Source organism: Scophthalmus maximus, chromosome 21 (genome assembly GCF_022379125.1).
Source record: "Scophthalmus maximus strain ysfricsl-2021 chromosome 21, ASM2237912v1, whole genome shotgun sequence".
Lineage (NCBI taxonomy): Eukaryota > Metazoa > Chordata > Actinopteri > Pleuronectiformes > Scophthalmidae > Scophthalmus > Scophthalmus maximus.
Genome location: NC_061535.1, coordinates 10406224 through 10425300, shown reverse-complemented (window position 1 = coordinate 10425300; position 19077 = coordinate 10406224). Strand labels below are relative to the sequence as shown.

General features: G+C 43.5%; 1 protein-coding gene across 2 annotated transcripts in view; it reads right to left on the bottom strand.

The window, feature by feature from the left end:
- kcnh2b (potassium voltage-gated channel, subfamily H (eag-related), member 2b) overlaps positions 1-19077 on the bottom strand; it is a 165869-nt gene that overhangs the window by 17939 nt on the left and 128853 nt on the right. For both annotated transcript variants that reach the window (XM_035619439.2, XM_047329904.1), the window contains exon 7: positions 557-736. In XM_035619439.2, coding sequence (XP_035475332.2) covers positions 557-736 — 180 coding nt within the window. The remainder of the gene's footprint in view (positions 1-556; positions 737-19077) is intronic.

Here is a 19077-nt window from a genome sequence, read left to right as displayed (position 1 = left end):
AGAGGTTAGAGACAGAAAAGAAAAGTGAAATATAACGGCTTTAAAGATACTCTGCATATTTACATTTAGCAGATAAAACATGAAGAAGTGACAGAAGAAAAACAGGGCATTCAGCTGACGCATTGTCCTGAGAGACTCTCTCCATCTCCGTTCATTTATTCGGAACTTTCAGTGCCACGGAAATCCTCTGTGTAAAGCGTTGGCCCAGTGGATTATCGCTGTTTTCGGGCAGATGTTTGGTCACTCAAAGCATCTTCTCGCAGCGGGGGCCTCTGATCTGTTCCGTCCAGTCACTACGGGAGCAGAATCTTGACGTACCTTGAGTACTGTTGATGCTATATACTGTAGTACAGTACGTGCTTCACAATAAAAGTGTCTGAAAATGTGAGTCAGTGGCAGGTCTTTATTGTGAAATCAACTGACCACATAAGCGAGGACAGTATATTGTGATTATATTGTGATTATATACATTGTGAATAATTTTGGTGGGAAAAAATGGAATAATTTGACAGTACACAATAAAATGTGCTTGACGGCGGGCCGAGTAATGATTCACCTGGTCATTGAGGAGGAACGCGGCCGAGTAGGGCGTCAGGATGGCCGTGTAGATGACCAGCAGCAGGATGAGCCAGTCCCACACGGCCTTGAAGGGGCTGTAGTGCAACACCGTCCACTTGTGGATGCGAGGAGCTTGGAGCTTGTACTCCGGCAACACATCTGCACCCAGAGACAGCACCTGGGTAGAGAGAGGGGAGGAAGGGGGGGCGACACAGAGACACAATCAGACGGTGAATCAAAGGAAACTGAGGAGGAGAGAAGACGAATTGAGGGGCAAGTGACTCTGAGAAACTGTAAAACCACGAGACTGTGTATGAAGCAGGAGGAAAATGAGTTGACAATCATACGAACACATACATTTGCATACAGTAGAGCGTCTCCATGAAATATATATACATATATGTTGACTTCCATGACATGATAGCAATTACAGTGATAGAGCCAGTGTCCAGTGAAGATGACGAGAACTGAAGCCGGTGACTCAGTGACTTTCCTGAGGTTACCCTTCCAGGCAGCATGTCTCACGCACGCACGCACGCACGCACGCACACACACACACACACACACACACACACACACACACACACACACACACACACACACACACACACACACACAGTTTCTCTAGATAGGCAAAATGATGCAACAATATATTGAGGAATAAGCCGCATAAAGCAAATTCGATCACACATAAACAAACACACACACACACACACACACACACACACACACACACACACACAAACACACACACACAGAGACCTTCCCCTCCATCTTCTGCCTCACTCACTCACACACAAACACACACACACATTAAAACACAAAACACATACACCCGGAATGAAATCTCGGGTATTATGGCCCAGCTCTAAGAAGCTTTACGTGCACTAATGTATTCCACGGTCTGCGCTGGATGAATCTGTACAGAGAGATCTCTGCAGAGCACCGCCTCGTGTCTCCTCCTAATGGAATCACAGAGAGCTGCCGAGGAAGGAGGAGAGTGACAAATCCAGAAGTGACTTTTGACCGTCTTTCAGCCACATCCTGTGAGGATGTGTGCACCAACAGTCAGTGCAGGGACTGACTGGAGTTAAAACGTTTCCAAGCAATTTGTTTTATCTGGGTGGAACTAACGGATTGGTACACAGATAAGCCCGATCCAGCATTTCCGATACTGGAATCGGAATCCGAACATCTCTGTATTGAGTGATGGCGTGCTCAGGATTTTTTTCCTTCACTTCACTCTTTCTCCTATCCTACCCTTGATATGCTCTTTAACCTGCGTAATCTTTCTTCATTTCTAATTTAATCTTATTTCTCCCCCCCTGCACAGTTCTGTCCTCTGTCCAGAATGATTTGCTCTGCCTTTTTTACATCTCCGTCTCTCCTGCCACACAGCCAGCAGCCAGGCCCCGCCTCATCCATCCTGCCTCCCGTCTCACCTTCCTTTTCTGCTCCTGCTTGAAGAGCCACTTTTTCTTATACCCCTAACCTCCCTCAGTCACTTTCCATCTTCCTCTCAGACACCATTCATCTTCACTTTATTCTTCTTTCCTCTCTTCCCTTCCTCTGTTCCCTTCTTCCCCTCCTCTGGCCTCATGACAGATTCTATTTATGTGCTTATGATTCAACCAAACCCCTAAATATTCTAGAGGATCAAATACCCCTCATTCTCTCAGTATTTCCGTGGCAGCTGTACTCATAGAGAACAACATTTGGGAAAGATAACACATTTGCCTGATTTATTTGAAATATTTCAGATGTAATTGAGCGTTGCTTCTTCCTATCTTAATCAGCTCACAGAACCCTGGCTCCCTCTGAAGTTTTGTTTTCAACTATTTATATATTTCTGTATGAAAGAACTTGCTGCTTAAAATGAAAACCTCCACCGGTATTCTGTTCCGTGATTCTGCTCAGAGACACTAAAACATTTTCGTCTTGACCCAATTATACTGAAACACAAAACATCCAACACTGATTTATAGAGCACTTTTCTTAACAATTCCATAAAGTGCTTAGTAAGAAGAAGAAGAAAAAAAGAAAATTGTGAATCTAACTAACAAAGACAGTATAGATAAAAAAAAACACTTTTGATGAGAACAACCAAAACTCTTTAGTTCTCAATTATATAGAATATATATAGTATGTTCAGTACATAATCCCTCTGATGCTTTTCATTACCATAAGTATTACAAACACAACTGTATCCAGATAGGCAGATATATACAAATGCACACACACACACACACACACACACACACACACACACACACACACACATACACACACCCCTCTCAGCTGTGCGTCCCCTGCTGGAGTATCTTGCGGGATATTTTTAGCCATCTGTGTGAAGCACTGCCACGAGGACTGTTAAAAGATGTCGAGACACATCCAAGTGCAGATAGGGCAGAGTTGTATCCGAGGACACCGCTGGAGGGAGAGGACTTTGGGCAACAGGGGGGTCCTTTACAGAGCTGACCGCCCGTGCTATCAAGACGATATGTATCTCTCACTTCAACCTGCAACACGCTGCTTCTTCCTGTCCCCGGTGTCCACGGTGGAATCCCCCAGTCCAGCAGGAAGCTGCATCATCTGCAAATTCTGCATGTCCTCTCTGCTTTGAGTTTGACACTGGGACTTGCTTGGACTGCAGCTGACCCACTGGCTTTGGCTCAGGCTGTGCCTGCTGAAGATTTTGCAGATACTGTAACTTAAATTGTTCAATGACAAATTTAGGTTTCAGCGCAGACTTCATAACAAACCGAAGCATCCGGCCGTCCATTAGACTGCTGCCATGTCACTTCTACTTTATATGACACTGTATGGTTCAGAGTGACAGGAGAGCACATGCTGTACAAGGACACAACGGAGATGACAAGATATGAATCAAATTCAAAACCCAAATTGTTCCAGACTGTTTACTTTCCTTGGCACAATGTCACTGTCAACAAGATGACAAGATAACGGAGGGGTGACAGGACAATTTTTGCTTTGATGAGAAAGCAGGAGTAATGAGACAGACGAGAGGATACGTTGTGTTTCAAAGGGAGGACTAGTTCATGTCATAGGACACAATGTGGGCACCAAAGATAAATAAAAGATAAAAGATTGAACACAAATTTTAAAAAAGGATAGATACATAGAGATATCATTTACACTGTTTGATATCCTCATATATCTTTTCCTAAATATAAAAGTTCTCCCAATAAAACAGATTTTGTTCAAGACAAAGGGTACCACAATTACAACGCAGCACGGACACGGACAAGGTCACAGTCTTGAAGCTGATGACTCACCCTTTTATTGGCAAAAAAAGTTGAAATAGTACAACAGTCACTCACACACACACACACACACACACACACACACACACACACACACACACACACGCTGGGGGGGTATTGAGTACAGCTGCAGCCCTATAAAGGGCAATGACTGAAAGACGCTTCCATCATTAATCTTCAATCAACTCTTCTGTCGGTGCAGAAGACTGAGCCACGGGCGCACACAGCTGCGGAGGCATTTACGGAAAGTTTCCAACACACAAAGTCACGACATCAAGAGGTAAGTGGGGATGAGTCAAAGACCTACTTTCTACTTCATAAATAGTTCCCTGTCTCTTGAGAGAACATTTTTGCAAAATAAGGGGGCAGGCTGGTGGTGTAACTTTGTGAAATATCCATAAAAGCCGACAGGAGGGTTTTACAGGAGAAGTCTCACACACCGCTTACAGGTGCTATAGCTTTTGAGAGCTCCCCTTTGGTTGTGTCTGCTCAAGAAAAGGTTCCAGAGAGAATTAGAAAAAAAAAAGTCTTTGTCAACGCTCCTCAGAAGTGAGGGTGACCCAAGAGTGCGTTTGAGTTCAGCTCTCTGTGGTGACAGTGTAACTTTCATCAAATGTGACACTCCTGCCTGTGGAAAACGTTGTGAAAAAAAACAACGATTTGCATTGTGTGAGGTTAATGGCAGCCGAAGGCAGTCGGGCGGTCGGGCACCATCAATGTGCTCGGTAGGGAGGGGTGTTGATGGTTTTGGGAGGCTTCCATTTGTCATGTTGTGTGATTCAATAAGGTGTGAACTTGTAAAAAACAAAACAATTACGGTCCATGCATGCAGACGATGGATGAAAAGAATAAAAAAATATCCTCTGAGCTCGTTACAAGGATTTTTTTAGCCTCACATTAATTACCATCTTTTAAATTGGCTCCTTGTTCCAATTTGAAGTCAAGTGAAGGAGTCGGGCCGAGGAGATTTCCAATCGACTGTGTTCCAACTGCTCAAAGCGTCAGTGGAGTGTGTGTCATATAAACGCTCTATCACTTCCTGTGGTGTCGTATCAGCCACAGGAGAGTCGGGCTATTTAAAAGGTGTAAGATATTTGGAAATCAGAAGCATGATGTCCATTTTGTGTTGTCATCCCCCGAGTGAAACCTCGTACAGACACTATACACTATCGCACGAAGCAACACAAACACAAACATGTCAATCAAATGCTGCAAACTGGATTTAGAATCAATGATTGACACACCTGGCCTTCCCTACACACACACACACACACACACACACGCAAACATCCCTTAGGGTTCAGGCTTTTGCACATCAACCGTGACGAAAATAAACAGCATGAAATCATGAACGGGTTCTGAGGCGAATTTCAATGCGCACGACTATTCACATTACGTACGATGCAATGTAGCGAATAAATTAAAAAGAAAGACGGAATGAGTGAGTTTTGAACGCTTGGTTCAATCTAACAAGAACCAAAGAGATGGAGGAAACGAGACTTGGAGAGAGAGAGGAGACAAAGATGAGAGAGAGAAAAAAACTTCTGTAGCACACGCACGGCGTGAGGGAAAAGACCGAAAGTGTGTGAACGAGAGCGTTAGTGGGCGAGAGAGGAGGATGGAGAAACACAGCCGAGGGCCGCGGCTACTCCGAAAGACAAAGAAAGAGCTAAAGGTGAGAAGGAAGGTTGAAAAAATGAAAATGAAAGGATTACTATGACAAAGCTGACCTCAATTTCCCACAATGTCCTCGCTCCATGAGGTTTATACTGGTCCTGACTAAGATAGACGTTTTCTCTTGTGCTCTTTAGTTCCCCAATTAAGACAATGAGCTCAATAAGTTTTGTCTCAAAAGCAGAGAACATCTCATGGCACAAATGGCCATGCTTTGGTTCTTTCTTAAAAATGCTCATGTTATCGTTGTGGTTCTTCCCAGTGCGTGTTCTTTCCCAATCTTACCCGGCTGTGATGCGTTCAAAGCCTCCGCAATTACATTCAATATTTCAAAATGAGCTAACTGGTCAATATTTTATACGCAGTCAAACAGTGCTGCTTGTCCAGTATTGGAAGAGCATCGATGTTCAAACATCAGCAAAAGAAGCACGTAAAAGTTTCAGTGGCTTCAATTTCTAAGGGAAACAGTAGTGGCCTGTGACTCACCAGCAAATGGTTGTTATATCGGGAGGAAGAGCTCATCTGTTTGATATCCACTTAATAATGCAACATCGAATCATGTCTGTTCGGTAAAAGGTCTACGTGTGCACACGGCTCCCATCTCCTAACGCCGCGCAAACAAACACGACACCTTTTTCCAAAAAGGAATTAGCGGAAATTTCATTTGGACCATATAAATAACTCATAAAACACCGTTTTGAAGGCAGCCAATGATGAAACCACACTCCTGGAGGAGGTTAGACAAACACATGTGGAAATGCATTACATCACCGGTGCATATATGGAGGAATTTGGGCAGAAATCAAACCTATTTCAAATCAAACAGGTGGCAGAGAGCATTGTTAAGAGGCTGGAGGCATCAGCCTGTACCCTGGCATCACACGAGGAATCCGAGCTTGGGTCCAAGTGTGTTTACCACAAACACATTTCAAAAGGCAACAAGATGCATGGCGATATAAGGTGTAAACACAAGTCATATAAAATATACACAAGCACCCACGTCACACATTTGAACACTGACTTTCCTTTCGTTCGTTCCTCTGTCACCCTCAACTTGAGCCTGTCAACTAAATGGAAGAATCCCAGCCTGACCTTTTCTTGGCCTCATTCTAACACTTACATTTCAAATAAAGTGGCTGCGGGACTTATTCTTGTCATCTTACAACTCTAACACACACACACACACACACACACTCACTGCAGCCGCATGTACACAAGAGGACATAAGGTTTTGACATTGGCCTGCAGCTTTATCTTTCACCAAAAGTCTAATGTGATATTATTAGATAGTGTCCGCTTCACAGCCAGTGGACACTGTGACCGCTGTCTGGACAGCACGGGAGGGGGGGGGGGGGTAATTCCTAAAATGATTCCAGTAAAATACAAATGGATAAATGCATTCATATCTCTAGAAAATATAATTACACAATGTCTTCTAACCTTCAGTTCAGCGGCATTAAATCCAGAGTCCCCGTAGTTTTTAAATGAATTACCTCTAAAAGGCTGTTTCAAAACTAAATAGCCGTAAGACAAAAGGAATAAGCATAGAGTGAAGGACTCTTAAATCTCCCCACGTATATTTATGTATACAGTGCATATATGGTGGCAATATAGGGATTAGAATAAATCCAAGGTGACTTTCCTCTAAAAATACTGAATCAGTTCAGCGTCAATAACAATCTCAGAGGATTGATACTTCTCTCATTTGTTTTGCCACAAACTTGCTTCATTCACATACCATGAGGCCGCCTCTGGATTTGGTTTCTAAATCCCCTCAGACAAAGCGGACCTCGCTACAATGTTAGATATGAAAAGGGACTAAGATTTAAGTCCACTCGTCCTTGAGCCTGTTACCAAAGAGGTCATTTGATTTCACATTGGAAATATGAAGTTAAGAAGTTTTTGACACAATTTTGTAGTTGAGCTAAGTGCTCGGATATTGGAATGTTTTGGACCCATATATGCCTGCGTGTGTGTGTGTGTGTGTGTGTGCGTGTGTGTGTGTGTGTCGGCTGTGTCCCCTCTCTGATTGGTGTGTGTTCCCGGTAGAAGAACAAATAAACAGCCGTGTCGTGTCGCCATGTTTCACTTTCACTGTGTTTTGCCATTTCACGCAGACACGGCGAGGGGTGGTGGGGGGGGGGGGGGAAACAAGGCGCTGAATTTGGGGAATCGACTCATGGCTCAGCTTCGACTGTGTGAGAGCATTAAGGCGTCCGATCAAAATATCTGACATGTCAGAAGTTCATCCGACCGCCCCGACAGGCGACGGCTGTCTGGCGCGATTCAGAAATTGTATCAAAATGGGTTCAAATCTGCATTCCCAGCTTTAGTCTTTCATTTATATATTATTCATCCAATTATTTATTCTACTGTCCCTCCGACAGATAGCCTGGCCTCACAGGTTAGGCATTTTAGTGACCCAGAGTGGTGTGACCAAGTAAACATTGTTTCTCAAATGTCACTTCCCCTCCTATAGTTTGTATTTGTGCATTTCATCACCCATACATGCATGTAAGGGTATGCCTGCCTCCCTCTGTCTCTCTTGCCCTGCATCAGTGTGATATCTGCCTGCCACCACAATTTGCTTCCTGGTTGACCTTTTTCTCTCCAGCTCTGACAGTTCCCATTACGACATAACAAAGGAGCATATTTCCTCAGCGCTGATGTCTCTCCTTCCATCGCTCTCCTCCTCCTCCTCACCACAGCCCTCTCCTCCAATATTCATCAGCACCATCAGCGCTGCGGGAGGTCCCCCCCCCCCCCCTCTCTGGATATCTCTCTCTGCCTCCCTCTGTCCCCAAAGACAGATCTCCGCCATGATCCCATCTCGTCTGTGTTTTTGCCCTTTCTGAGTGTTTGTCTTGATCTGTTCTGTTTCTCTTTCTCCCCATGCCTCCCTTCCTTCAACACAGAGGGGGGATTGAAATATAAATGCAGAAACATTACACAAGCAACTGCTGTGGGGCTGCTGACATATGGTCTGCGCACGCACACACAAATTGCACATTGCGCGTTTAAATGTTATCCACGGAGTATTCAAACTAGAGAAAAATGTGCCCCTTGTAGTCCAGAACCTACAGTTCAATCAGAAGCCATAAGGGGGGTTTAATATTTGATGATAACAGCAAAGATCCATGAGAGACCCTCTCCCGTCACTTTTGGGTGAAAATGTTGCTGAATTATCAATGTTTTCAGTAAAATATATATATATATATATATATAAATGAACACACCACACATCCTATTAACATGAGGTTAAACTAACTCACACAGATTGTAGAGTACAGGTTGTGCAACATTGATGGGACGTACTACAGAGCCATATAGCTTCTGTTCATGTGGCGTTAAGGGGAGCTACATGTGATCGGAGCGATGCCACCATGCATTAGATTCAAACTATGAAATCAGGCCACTTGAATAAAAGATGCTGGGACATGTACAGTACACGTGAAGTACATGTGATAAGATGAAGACTTATGGCATGTGCTGTGTATGTGTAGGGAGCTCTGCAAACATTAGCATTATAGTATTTCCATGTATATTATATAACTGCCATTATTATATGACTTAGCAGTTGTTGTTGTGCTTAACAAATGAGTGGCCAATATGCAGGGTCACATCAGGAATATTAATTTCATATGATGTAATGGCTACATTTTTTTCATTATTTACACTGTTCAACAATTATCTATTTTCATCACTTAGCAAATAGAAAATGTTTTACTGGTGCAACCAAGCATCTAATGCAAGACAATATATGTGCTGACCATTGTGTTTTCCTTGACTGAACATCGCGATTTTTGTTTTGTTTTTTCAAAATGCTGAATCTTGATATTCTGCAGGCAACGTATTATTTCTCTTGTTTTTTTTTCTTGTCATGAACTATAATGCATTGAGGATTTGCAACTATGGGGAAATCAATCCACTGAATGAAGACTGTGAGACGCAGCTGAAAGGGTCAAGACTGGACATGGATGTTCAAATGTTGAGTAACATACTGCTTATTCTCATCTCCAAGCCCCCACTGGTACACAAACTGCAATCATTGCAATATATAATGTTCTGAAAACTACAAAGCCATGCTGTGAGAATTAAAAGTGCTGATTTATGAATGACTGAATGACTTTGACCCCCTCATCCCACAGAGAGGTGAGGAAGGGCAGCAGAGCTGAAGATGGTGGAAGGGATGGTTTAGGAGATTCGGTCCAGTGCTTTTCATGGATGGATGGAGTCACTGTCTAAACTAGAGCTGCTTGACTTGGCAATCATCATGTACAATCCATTGTTGGACCACGACTGTTTTGCATATGTGCAGCCATCATACTGAAAGAACCGAGGTCACACTGGAAAGGAACATCGGTGAATGTTAACAGCTGTATGCATGACACCACACATGCACACAAATATGTGTGTGTGTCTCTCTGTGTGTAAGAAGATGTAGATGTATCCACGGTGATCTGCTGTGGTCTTGAGGGACGCTGAGATAATAAATCAACTGAGGTATTATTTGTAGCATGCACACAAAAACACACACACACGCACAGAAGGAGACATGGTGCTCACGTGTCCTTTGGTTCCTCTGGGATTTGTACAAAACTTGTCTCTTTGTCTCGCAGCCGATTGGTTCACTAAGCACCGCCCTAATTCACGCATTATTATCCAAGTCACTGACATCCCAGAAACAGCAAGCTGCTGACACACACACACACACACACACACACACACACACACACACACACACACACACACACACACACACACACACAGATTCACACATTCCTCTAGCGTACATAGTGTGGATGCATGAATGAGCCAGGAACATCATCATACTTGGCTTTTCTGAAAAACTAAATCAAAGACAGAGAAGATCTGAGAAGTTGAATCGTATAGTTTTCTTTTTATTGTATAATGTCTACTTCTACTTTATCTTATTCACCATAGATTCTGTGCACACAATAAACAATGACCAAGACACAGAAGGGCTGGGGAATGAATGAAGCTGCATTTGAAAATACTACACTAAGATGTTCAAGTTGCATTGTTATGAAAGTCATAGTGAAATATTGTGAAAGCCAACCTACTTCAACACAAGACTGCCCAGGTGAACATTTTTCATGTTCACGTGGGCATTCAGAATTACTGTAATTCCATTACTTTTGGTTGAACACGAACGGCTTTACAAGAGATTGAAAAATAAAGTATTTAAATCACTGGGATTTGGTGTAGAAAAATTTGATTTCACAAAATTCATGAGTTCGTGTGGTGGGTTCAAATGTGGCAGAGGACTGAGGGATGAGTCATTTTTTATGGTGTCGACAAATGTGTTCACACTTTAGCCACTGCTCCTGTTTGGCATCAGAGAATGTTTTCACATTTGTTGCAATGTATTTGATGTCAGATGGTATAAAACATTACAAAAACTGACCGAAAACACATACACCTCCCGACGTTCCTTTTTGCCCCTATGTCTTCCTCTTGCTATCTTTCTTTCTTTTCCCTCAAGACAACAGAAAGCTGTTTTTGTCGTCAGCCATCTTGGCTAGTGTGGCTGCACCACAGCTCGTCCTGTCCAACTCGAGTGATACTCCCAAGTAGCAAAAGTCATACATTTGATGAATCCCCCCATGATCCACAGTCCCCTTCCTTCTCTCCCAGCATCCCTTCTTCCCTCTGTTCCTCTCCTCCTCTCCCCCACCATCCCCTCTCTGTCTCTGTGAGCTCCCTCGCAGTTGGGTGACAGCACTGGAGCGCATATTAAGTCTTCTCAGCAGGTTTCTTAATCCCAGCCAAGCCGAGCCAAGCAGAGCAGAGCCAGGAAAACACACAGAGAGGATATCACTGGGTTTTTTTGGTGAGGGCTAAGCTCATTGTGATGCAGACATCTAGACACACCGAGAATATTCAAGAATATAAGAAAATGCTATGAAATGAAAAATACCAATACTTAAAACTAAAGGAAAACATCCACATGTGCAACAGACACATGCATTTTTTTCTCGCCAAAGTCCTGCAACAACTCGCTTCGTAATTACAACTAAATTCCAGTTGGACAAAAAAGTGCAGCAGTTGTTTAATAATTCAGCAAGAGATGTACTACTGCAACAGCCACTGACTGTTCTGTGCACACTCGCAGACACACACCCCGGAGCTTGCAGGGAGAATAGTTTGTTTTTGCAGATCGCTGCAGGCTTTGTTGTACAGTACAGCGTGTGTGGGAGTCAGGGAACGCCACAGTTACACTACCTCGCTCTCCCTCGGTCTCCCTGCCTCTCCATTTCTATTTTTCCTCCTTCCCTTAATTCTCCCTGCCTTCACGCACCAGGCTTTGCTTTGCGTCTCACGCATGTGTGAGCATGCATTGCATGTACTTAAGGTGTAATTTAATACTTTCCGTTTGACTAAATTCATCTGAATGGGATTGGACGCAAGCCGCAAAATGATTTCAGGATGCTTTTTAGACTTTAATAATGGACACAGCCGTTATTAACCTCATTTGGATGTTCATTCCTGAAGTACTCAAAAGGAGAGTTGTGGTATTAGGAGGCTTGGAATGGTTAGAATTCATTTTTCTAAATAATTTTTTGCAATATTAATGTGCGAGCATCAGTTGAAGAGATTTCTCAGATTCTCAGTTTACTCAGCTTCATCAGGAAGGCATACCAAAATAATGGATGCTCTTCTGTGGGCTGGTGCGAGCCAGTTTGAGGACTCTACAATTCAATTCTTCACTATAGTATTTTCTAATAAAGATTTTATATCATAAGCCAATAGGGCTTGAGGGGCATCTCCAGAGCTGTTCATTGAAACTGACTTTATGAAAAGTGTGGCAGTATTAAAGGCTGATTTAAACTGTGAACTTTATTACTCCTGGTGCAACAGATTATATACCCATGTATGGTCAAAGACAATGTAAAATTATTGTTGTTGTTGTTCTTATTAATTGCTTCAAAAGCGAATCTCGTGTAATGTGGATCCACTGTGGAGTCCTATTTCTGGCTTTGACAATCCCCCCTATTCTTCCACATGACACAAAAAGATGTACATTTCTGAGTGTAGTAAGATATCAAAGCCCTCATCTGGAATCACTGGTCTAATGTATTAGAGAACAGGATGTGCTCACTGCAGTGTAATATGGACGTTTCTCTTGCATAACCTTCAACAGTGGCAGCAGGTACATTTAAAACTGAGGGTGCGCTCAGGTGTCGAACAGAGCCCGTCTGAAAGCTGTGTGGGAGGTAGAGAGAGGGAGAGCGAGGGAGAGAGCGAGAAAAAGTCAGAGAGACTGAGCCAAAATTGGATATCTGACTATCTCCCCGTCTGTACAACAACTACATACTCAGCAGAGTCGGTGGAAATGTGCTCCCTGTTTGACCATCGATCCACGACTAGTGGGACATATTTGAGGAACAGGAGACATAGAGATTTGCTGTGTGTATTTCTAAGTGTGTGACTGTTCAAAATCATGTTTCTGCTCAGTGAGCCTTGGTTATTCTTTGTAATGTCTTCGCTGGATGCCAAATGAGGCCAAACAATGGAATGCTAGTTTGATCATTGGGCTTGAGATCCAAATTTAACTTTGTCTTTGGCTCATGGCATCAACACGTGACTATTATATTAAATTAGCTACAAGATGCAAATGTGCGCTGAAGGAAACCCTGCAGGGAGTTAGCGGGAAACGGTCAGAGATACAACAACAACAACGACAACAACCCTGGGTCTAGGGGTGATTAGATGGTTTGCTCAAGGGCAGCTGATTACAGCAGATCTTTACACAGTTTTTCTTGAATAACACCAGGACACGTTATACTGAACCCAACTCATTTCTTATTGCCCAATAGTGTTTTTTGATTTCTATTCTTCTTTTAATACAGGATGCTTTCCCAAAAGGTCTCATCACTCCTACCTTCATTTAAATTCTATGTTATCTTGCACCCACTTCTGTTTTTTATTTTCTTCGGGTTCTATTTTTCAAAATGATAAAAAAAAAAGAAAAAATGTCTGAATGTAGTGAGATATCAAAGCCTTCATCTGGAATCACTGGTCTAATGTATTAGGGAACAAGATGTGCTCACTGCAGTGCAATATGGACGTTTCTATTATTGGATCACTGATGAAAATTAGCTCTTCTCAGCTGTTTTTTGTCAAAAACACATTTGTACTGTCCTGTTCATCATTTCTATAAGGAAGATGTGCCTATAAAACTGCTGTTCATTTATAGCAATAACAACAGAATCAGTATTTGACAATGTTAGCACAAATTCAATTGAAGTTCTCTTTCGAGAATCACGACTCTGTTTTTTATTAAATGTAGGTCAGTGGCTCTACTTTATATTTGGACCTCGATGTCCTGCTGGTTAAGATGACATAACCGAAAGTGACACCGTTTAGCCTGGATCACTGCAGGCCAAAGAACACACCAACAACTGCATGACGGGACCGATATCAATGCTTAAGTGAAGATGATTCAGCTGCAAATAATTCCTATTAAACCACTGTGTTCAAGGAATATACTGCTGAGTTGAAACTTTGCAAAAACAACTTTATTTAAAAAGCCTTACTGGTTGTGTTTTGATAAGGATTTTTTTATTTACAGTCTAACTTTGCCACAGACTGGACAGATGGGCAGCCTCCTCTCTTTATCTTTGAGCTCATATGAATTTACACCTCCATAGGGAATGGAATGTAAAAACGTAAAGGTCACTGCAACAGCATCTTGCTTTGTGTTCCGGGGAGATACAAGAGAATGTGCTTCTCACTACATCATAAAATATTCAAACACATGTAAAATCTCTAATAACTCCATGTGGCCATAAATCTTTCTGAAATGGCTTCAAGCTGTGCACTTGACTCAACTTGTTAGAAAACAATCTCAGTTCTCGAGTACATAACAATTAAGGGGAATTCTTTAAAGTGCCTGTTTTATACATTCTAGGATTTTCCCTTTCATTTAATGTGTTGCGTTTTGGTGCCTGCAAAAGTTCTGCTTAGCTACAAATGACAAAGGCAAAGAGAGTCCCTTTCGTCTTGTTTGCAAAGGTGGCTTCGGGTCTATCAACGTGAATTTCAATATCTGACCTGACCGACGCCACTGTCACCGTGGCTACAGAGGTGTTCACAGCCGATTAGCGGGCGTGACTTTTTGATTGGATTTCCGACACATGCTCAAAGAGGCTGGTCAAACATCAGAGAGTGGGCCAGCGGACCAATCTGAGCAGACTGGGCTTTTTAGGAGGCGTTATTTCAGATAGAGGGTGAAAGAGGCGCTGCAGCAATGTATGTAAATAAATGAATAATGCACATTATTAACATTGCAGCACATAGACCTAATGTAGTAGACCGGGACTTAAAAATATGAACCTGTAAATAACCCCAAAAAACAAAAGGAAAATGTTTTAATATGTCAAGAAATTTCAAGAAATGAAATATCTTTAAACAAATAACTCAGATATCTGTTTTTACAATCCGGTGCAAGTCAAATCTCAAAGTTTCCCATGACACTTCCATGTTAAACTTCCAGCCTTGTCCATGACAGACCCACACACACTTTCTCTTGCTTAAACCCTCAAATACACTATCATACATGTTGTCCTCCCCCGTTTCACTTCTCCTTTCCGTCTCACCTCTCTTTCTTCGGTGGGCGGACGTGGTGGGTGCTCTCTTGCTCCCCACCCGCGGCGGCAAGGGACTCGCTGGCCGGGCGGGCGCGGCATTAGAGCAGCCGGGCAGCAGGATGGGCGGCGGTGGCGGCGGTGGTTGGCAGCAGCGGCGGCTTTCGTGAAGGTTGGCTGGCGCAGGAAGACGTTGAGGAGCTTCAGCAGCGACGGCAGGACCATGGTCCTCAGCAGCAGCTCACCGCGCCGGGGTCGGGGTCAGGGTGGTCCCCCGGGTGTCTGCGACCGCCCCCTCCACAGACCCGCGCGGGGACTTCACAATGTGGCGTTACGACGGCGAGGATGTCACAGTGCGGCAGAGGCAGCCTAGGAGGCATACTGTGGCATACACTAAGTCTCATGCCTGGAGACGATGTCAGTGATCACTCCTTTCCCCTCTCCGGGTACGAGCTCATCTTCTTCACTCTTCCTCCTCCTCGCAAGCTTCGTCTCCCTCAGGCTCGCGAATGGAGGGAGTCGCAGGGGTTCGGCAGTCTGTTAAACATCCAAATATTCAACAGCTTCCTCCCAGCTGCATCTGAAACTCAGCCTGCCTTCGGTCTCTGCTCTGCATGGCTCAGATCATTCCTCAGCCGAACCATGGCTCTTAATTAACCCACCACTGGCATCACTTTTCCATTATTTTTTTTCTTACAAAATCACAATGAGTTTCTTCAACCAACCGTCCAAACCCCCCAACAGCGTTCCGGCTGACGGCTGCCCGGCAGTTCAATCGTTGAATAAACCAGCGTGCAACAGAGGAGTAGTGGAGGAGGAGGAGGAGAAGAAGAAAAGCGTGACAGAAAGAAGACGGCAACAGGAGAGTCGCTTTCCATCCGTCGCAGATGGAGACTGCGATGCTGCTCAGCCGCTGCTGGTATTGTCACTACTACAACTCCGAAAAAGAGGGTGGAAGAGAGGGAGTGAGAATTACAGGAGAGAGTCAGAGCAAAGGAGTGTGTTCTGGGAAGAGTTTTCGCTAGGAGAGAAAATAAAAAGAGTACCCTCCGCACAAAAGAGATGAGATGCTCTGTTGAGTATAATCAGAGAGGAAGGGAGAGATACAGACAGAGGAGGGATAGGGAGGGAGGGAGGGAGGGAGGGAGAGAGTGATAGAGAAGAAAATATTGGCATATAGATATGCATATACCAACAGTGTAACTGGTATCTTGGGATTATGTCATGTCGTTGACCCTCCGTACATACAGGAGTTGAGACACACAACATTATGTAACCCAGGGCAACAACACAAAAAAACTGTGAGCTGAATCAAAACCTCCAAAGTGGTGTCAACAAAAAATTCCCACTGCTGACAGGGATGTTGTAAAGGACTGTGCTGTTACACAAATGTCCTTTCCTTGTTTAAACTGTAAATGATGTTGACACTGTTTTTACACAGAAACAGCCACATACATTACAAACACACAGATGAGGTACAATTTCATATTTAAAACTATAAATATTAAATATTTGGTAGTTGGTATTTATGAAATAACTGATTAAGTGTGAAAATAAAAAATATATTAAACCGTGCTCAGTGAAGAAGTCTCACCAGTATAAGACTAAATGACCATTTACTGACTCATATCCATATTATTATCCCCAATATCAATCACTTCAACAATACTGTAGGCGTGCAGACAGACAGTGACAGATCGGGCGTTAGGGGGTGAATGAGAGGGTCTTGCCGAAGAGGCGGCCAGTATTAATGCATTAATCCCCAGCTCAGTGGCTCTGCCTTGGCAACACGGCTGTACAGTACAGTGTACAGTACAGCCTCCTATGGCACAGACAATACGTGACATAATAAAACAGACAGTGTGACACCAGGGTTGAACAACTACAACATTGAACAACTGTGTGTGTGTGTGTGTGTGTGTGTGTGTGTGTGTGTGTGTGTGTGTGTGTGTGTGTGTGTGCTGTAGTGGGTGGTTGCTCCTGGGGAATTTCTCAGCCACTATAAGTCGCTGTGACAGTTACTCATACTGCCCTCTGTCTATTTTCTGTATATGTGTTTAATGTATGCATATGTGTACGTGTTTGTGTACAGTATGTGCATGTGTATGTGTACAGTATGTGAATGTGTATGTTTACAGTATGTGAATGTGTATGTGTACAGTATATGAATGTGTATGTTTACAGTATGCGAATGTGTATGTGTACAGTATATGAATGTGTATGTTTACAGTATGTGAATGTGTATGTGTACAGTGTGTGTGTGTGTGAATGTGTATGTGTACAGTATGTGAATGTGTATGTTTACAGTATGTGAATGTGTATGTTTACAGTATGTGAATGTGTATGTGTACAGTATGTGAATGTGTGTATGTGAATGTGTATGTGTACAGTATGTGAATGTGTATGTTTACAGAATGTGAATGTGTATGTGTACAGTATGTGAATGTGTGTATGTGAATGTGTATGTGTACAGTATGTGTATGTGTTTGTCTACCACAAGAATGATGAGGTGAGAAAGGACGTGGGTTGTTTTCTTTAGCTCTCTCACACACACACACACACACACACACACACACACACACACACACACACACACACATGCTCCGGTAAAGGTCGCCGCGCAGTTAGCCGCCGCTCGGTGCAGGCACCTACAGGCCAGCAAGCTCATTATGCTCTGCTAGTATCCTAAAAATAGGCTCATGGAGATTTTTTGGGCCCATGTTTGCCACCCGGGCAGAACCTCTCAGGCTATGAACAAACCCCCTCCTCCATCAGATTGACATGCCCCATGGCCTATCCTAAATCATTCAAATTCTACAGCATCTCATTAGTAGCGACTGTAATGGGTTAGTGTGCCGATGCTCGAAGGAGCATTTTATGCCCTGCTTAATCCCACACTATGGCTATGGCTGTGCATCCACATAGAAAAAATATGTGTGTGTGTGTGTGTGTGTGTGTGTGTGTGTGTGTGTGTGTGTGTGTGTGTGTGTGTGTGTGTCATGGGGGGGGGCGGGTGTGATTCAGCCGGCTAGGTGATAAATTAAAACCAACTGTGGAGTTGGTGGCCCACTACTGCTACTTATAGGATCTGCACCTGTCCTAGCTTCACAATGACACACACACACACACACACACACACACACACACACACACACACACACACACACACACACACACACACACACACACACACACACACTGAGACAAGTTTCATACGATGGCTTGGAAATCATGCACGTCAATTCAATGCTTGTGATGTAGTAATTTTCATTTTCACGCTGAAACAAGCCACAATACATGAAGTATACTCAAGATATCGCCCACTCTTGACCAGCCAGCCTGTTGACTAAATGGTGTACTTGACAACTGAAAAAATTGCTTCGCCGGTTGACCGTGTGAATAATTTAAGGGAGCGGTGATGCACCAATCTCCGCGGTGTCCTCGCAGGCCCACGAGCCGTCGCGAAGGCTGGCCGCAACGCTTTGTCTGCCTGCCCTCTGTGTCAGCACAGCGCATGACCCCAGGGGTAGATAACGCTCCGGGTTTTCTGGGCCAGAGCATCCACGCAAACACATGACCACCTGACACAACTCATGGACTCTGGCGGATAAAAAACACAATCTTGCCCAACAACACAGAAACACACGAGAAAACCTGGAGAAAGAGAAAAGGGAAAATGGAGTTTATAAAAAAAAAATGGGGAGGAGAGAGAAAAAAATATTGAACTTTATCACTGCCGGCTCTTTACATACAGTATGGGGGATAGGTTGCCTGGATACAGTGCAGAGAAACCCCCCATCTAAATTTAAACCTGGAGAGGAGGAGGGAGAGAGAAGCTCATGTAGAGTGAGATAAAAGAGTGAGAGAGGACAATGGAGAGGTGACAGGAATTAGAGAAGGGCGAGATGAGAGATGGAGGTTGACAAAAGAGGGTAGAGGAGGACAGCGAA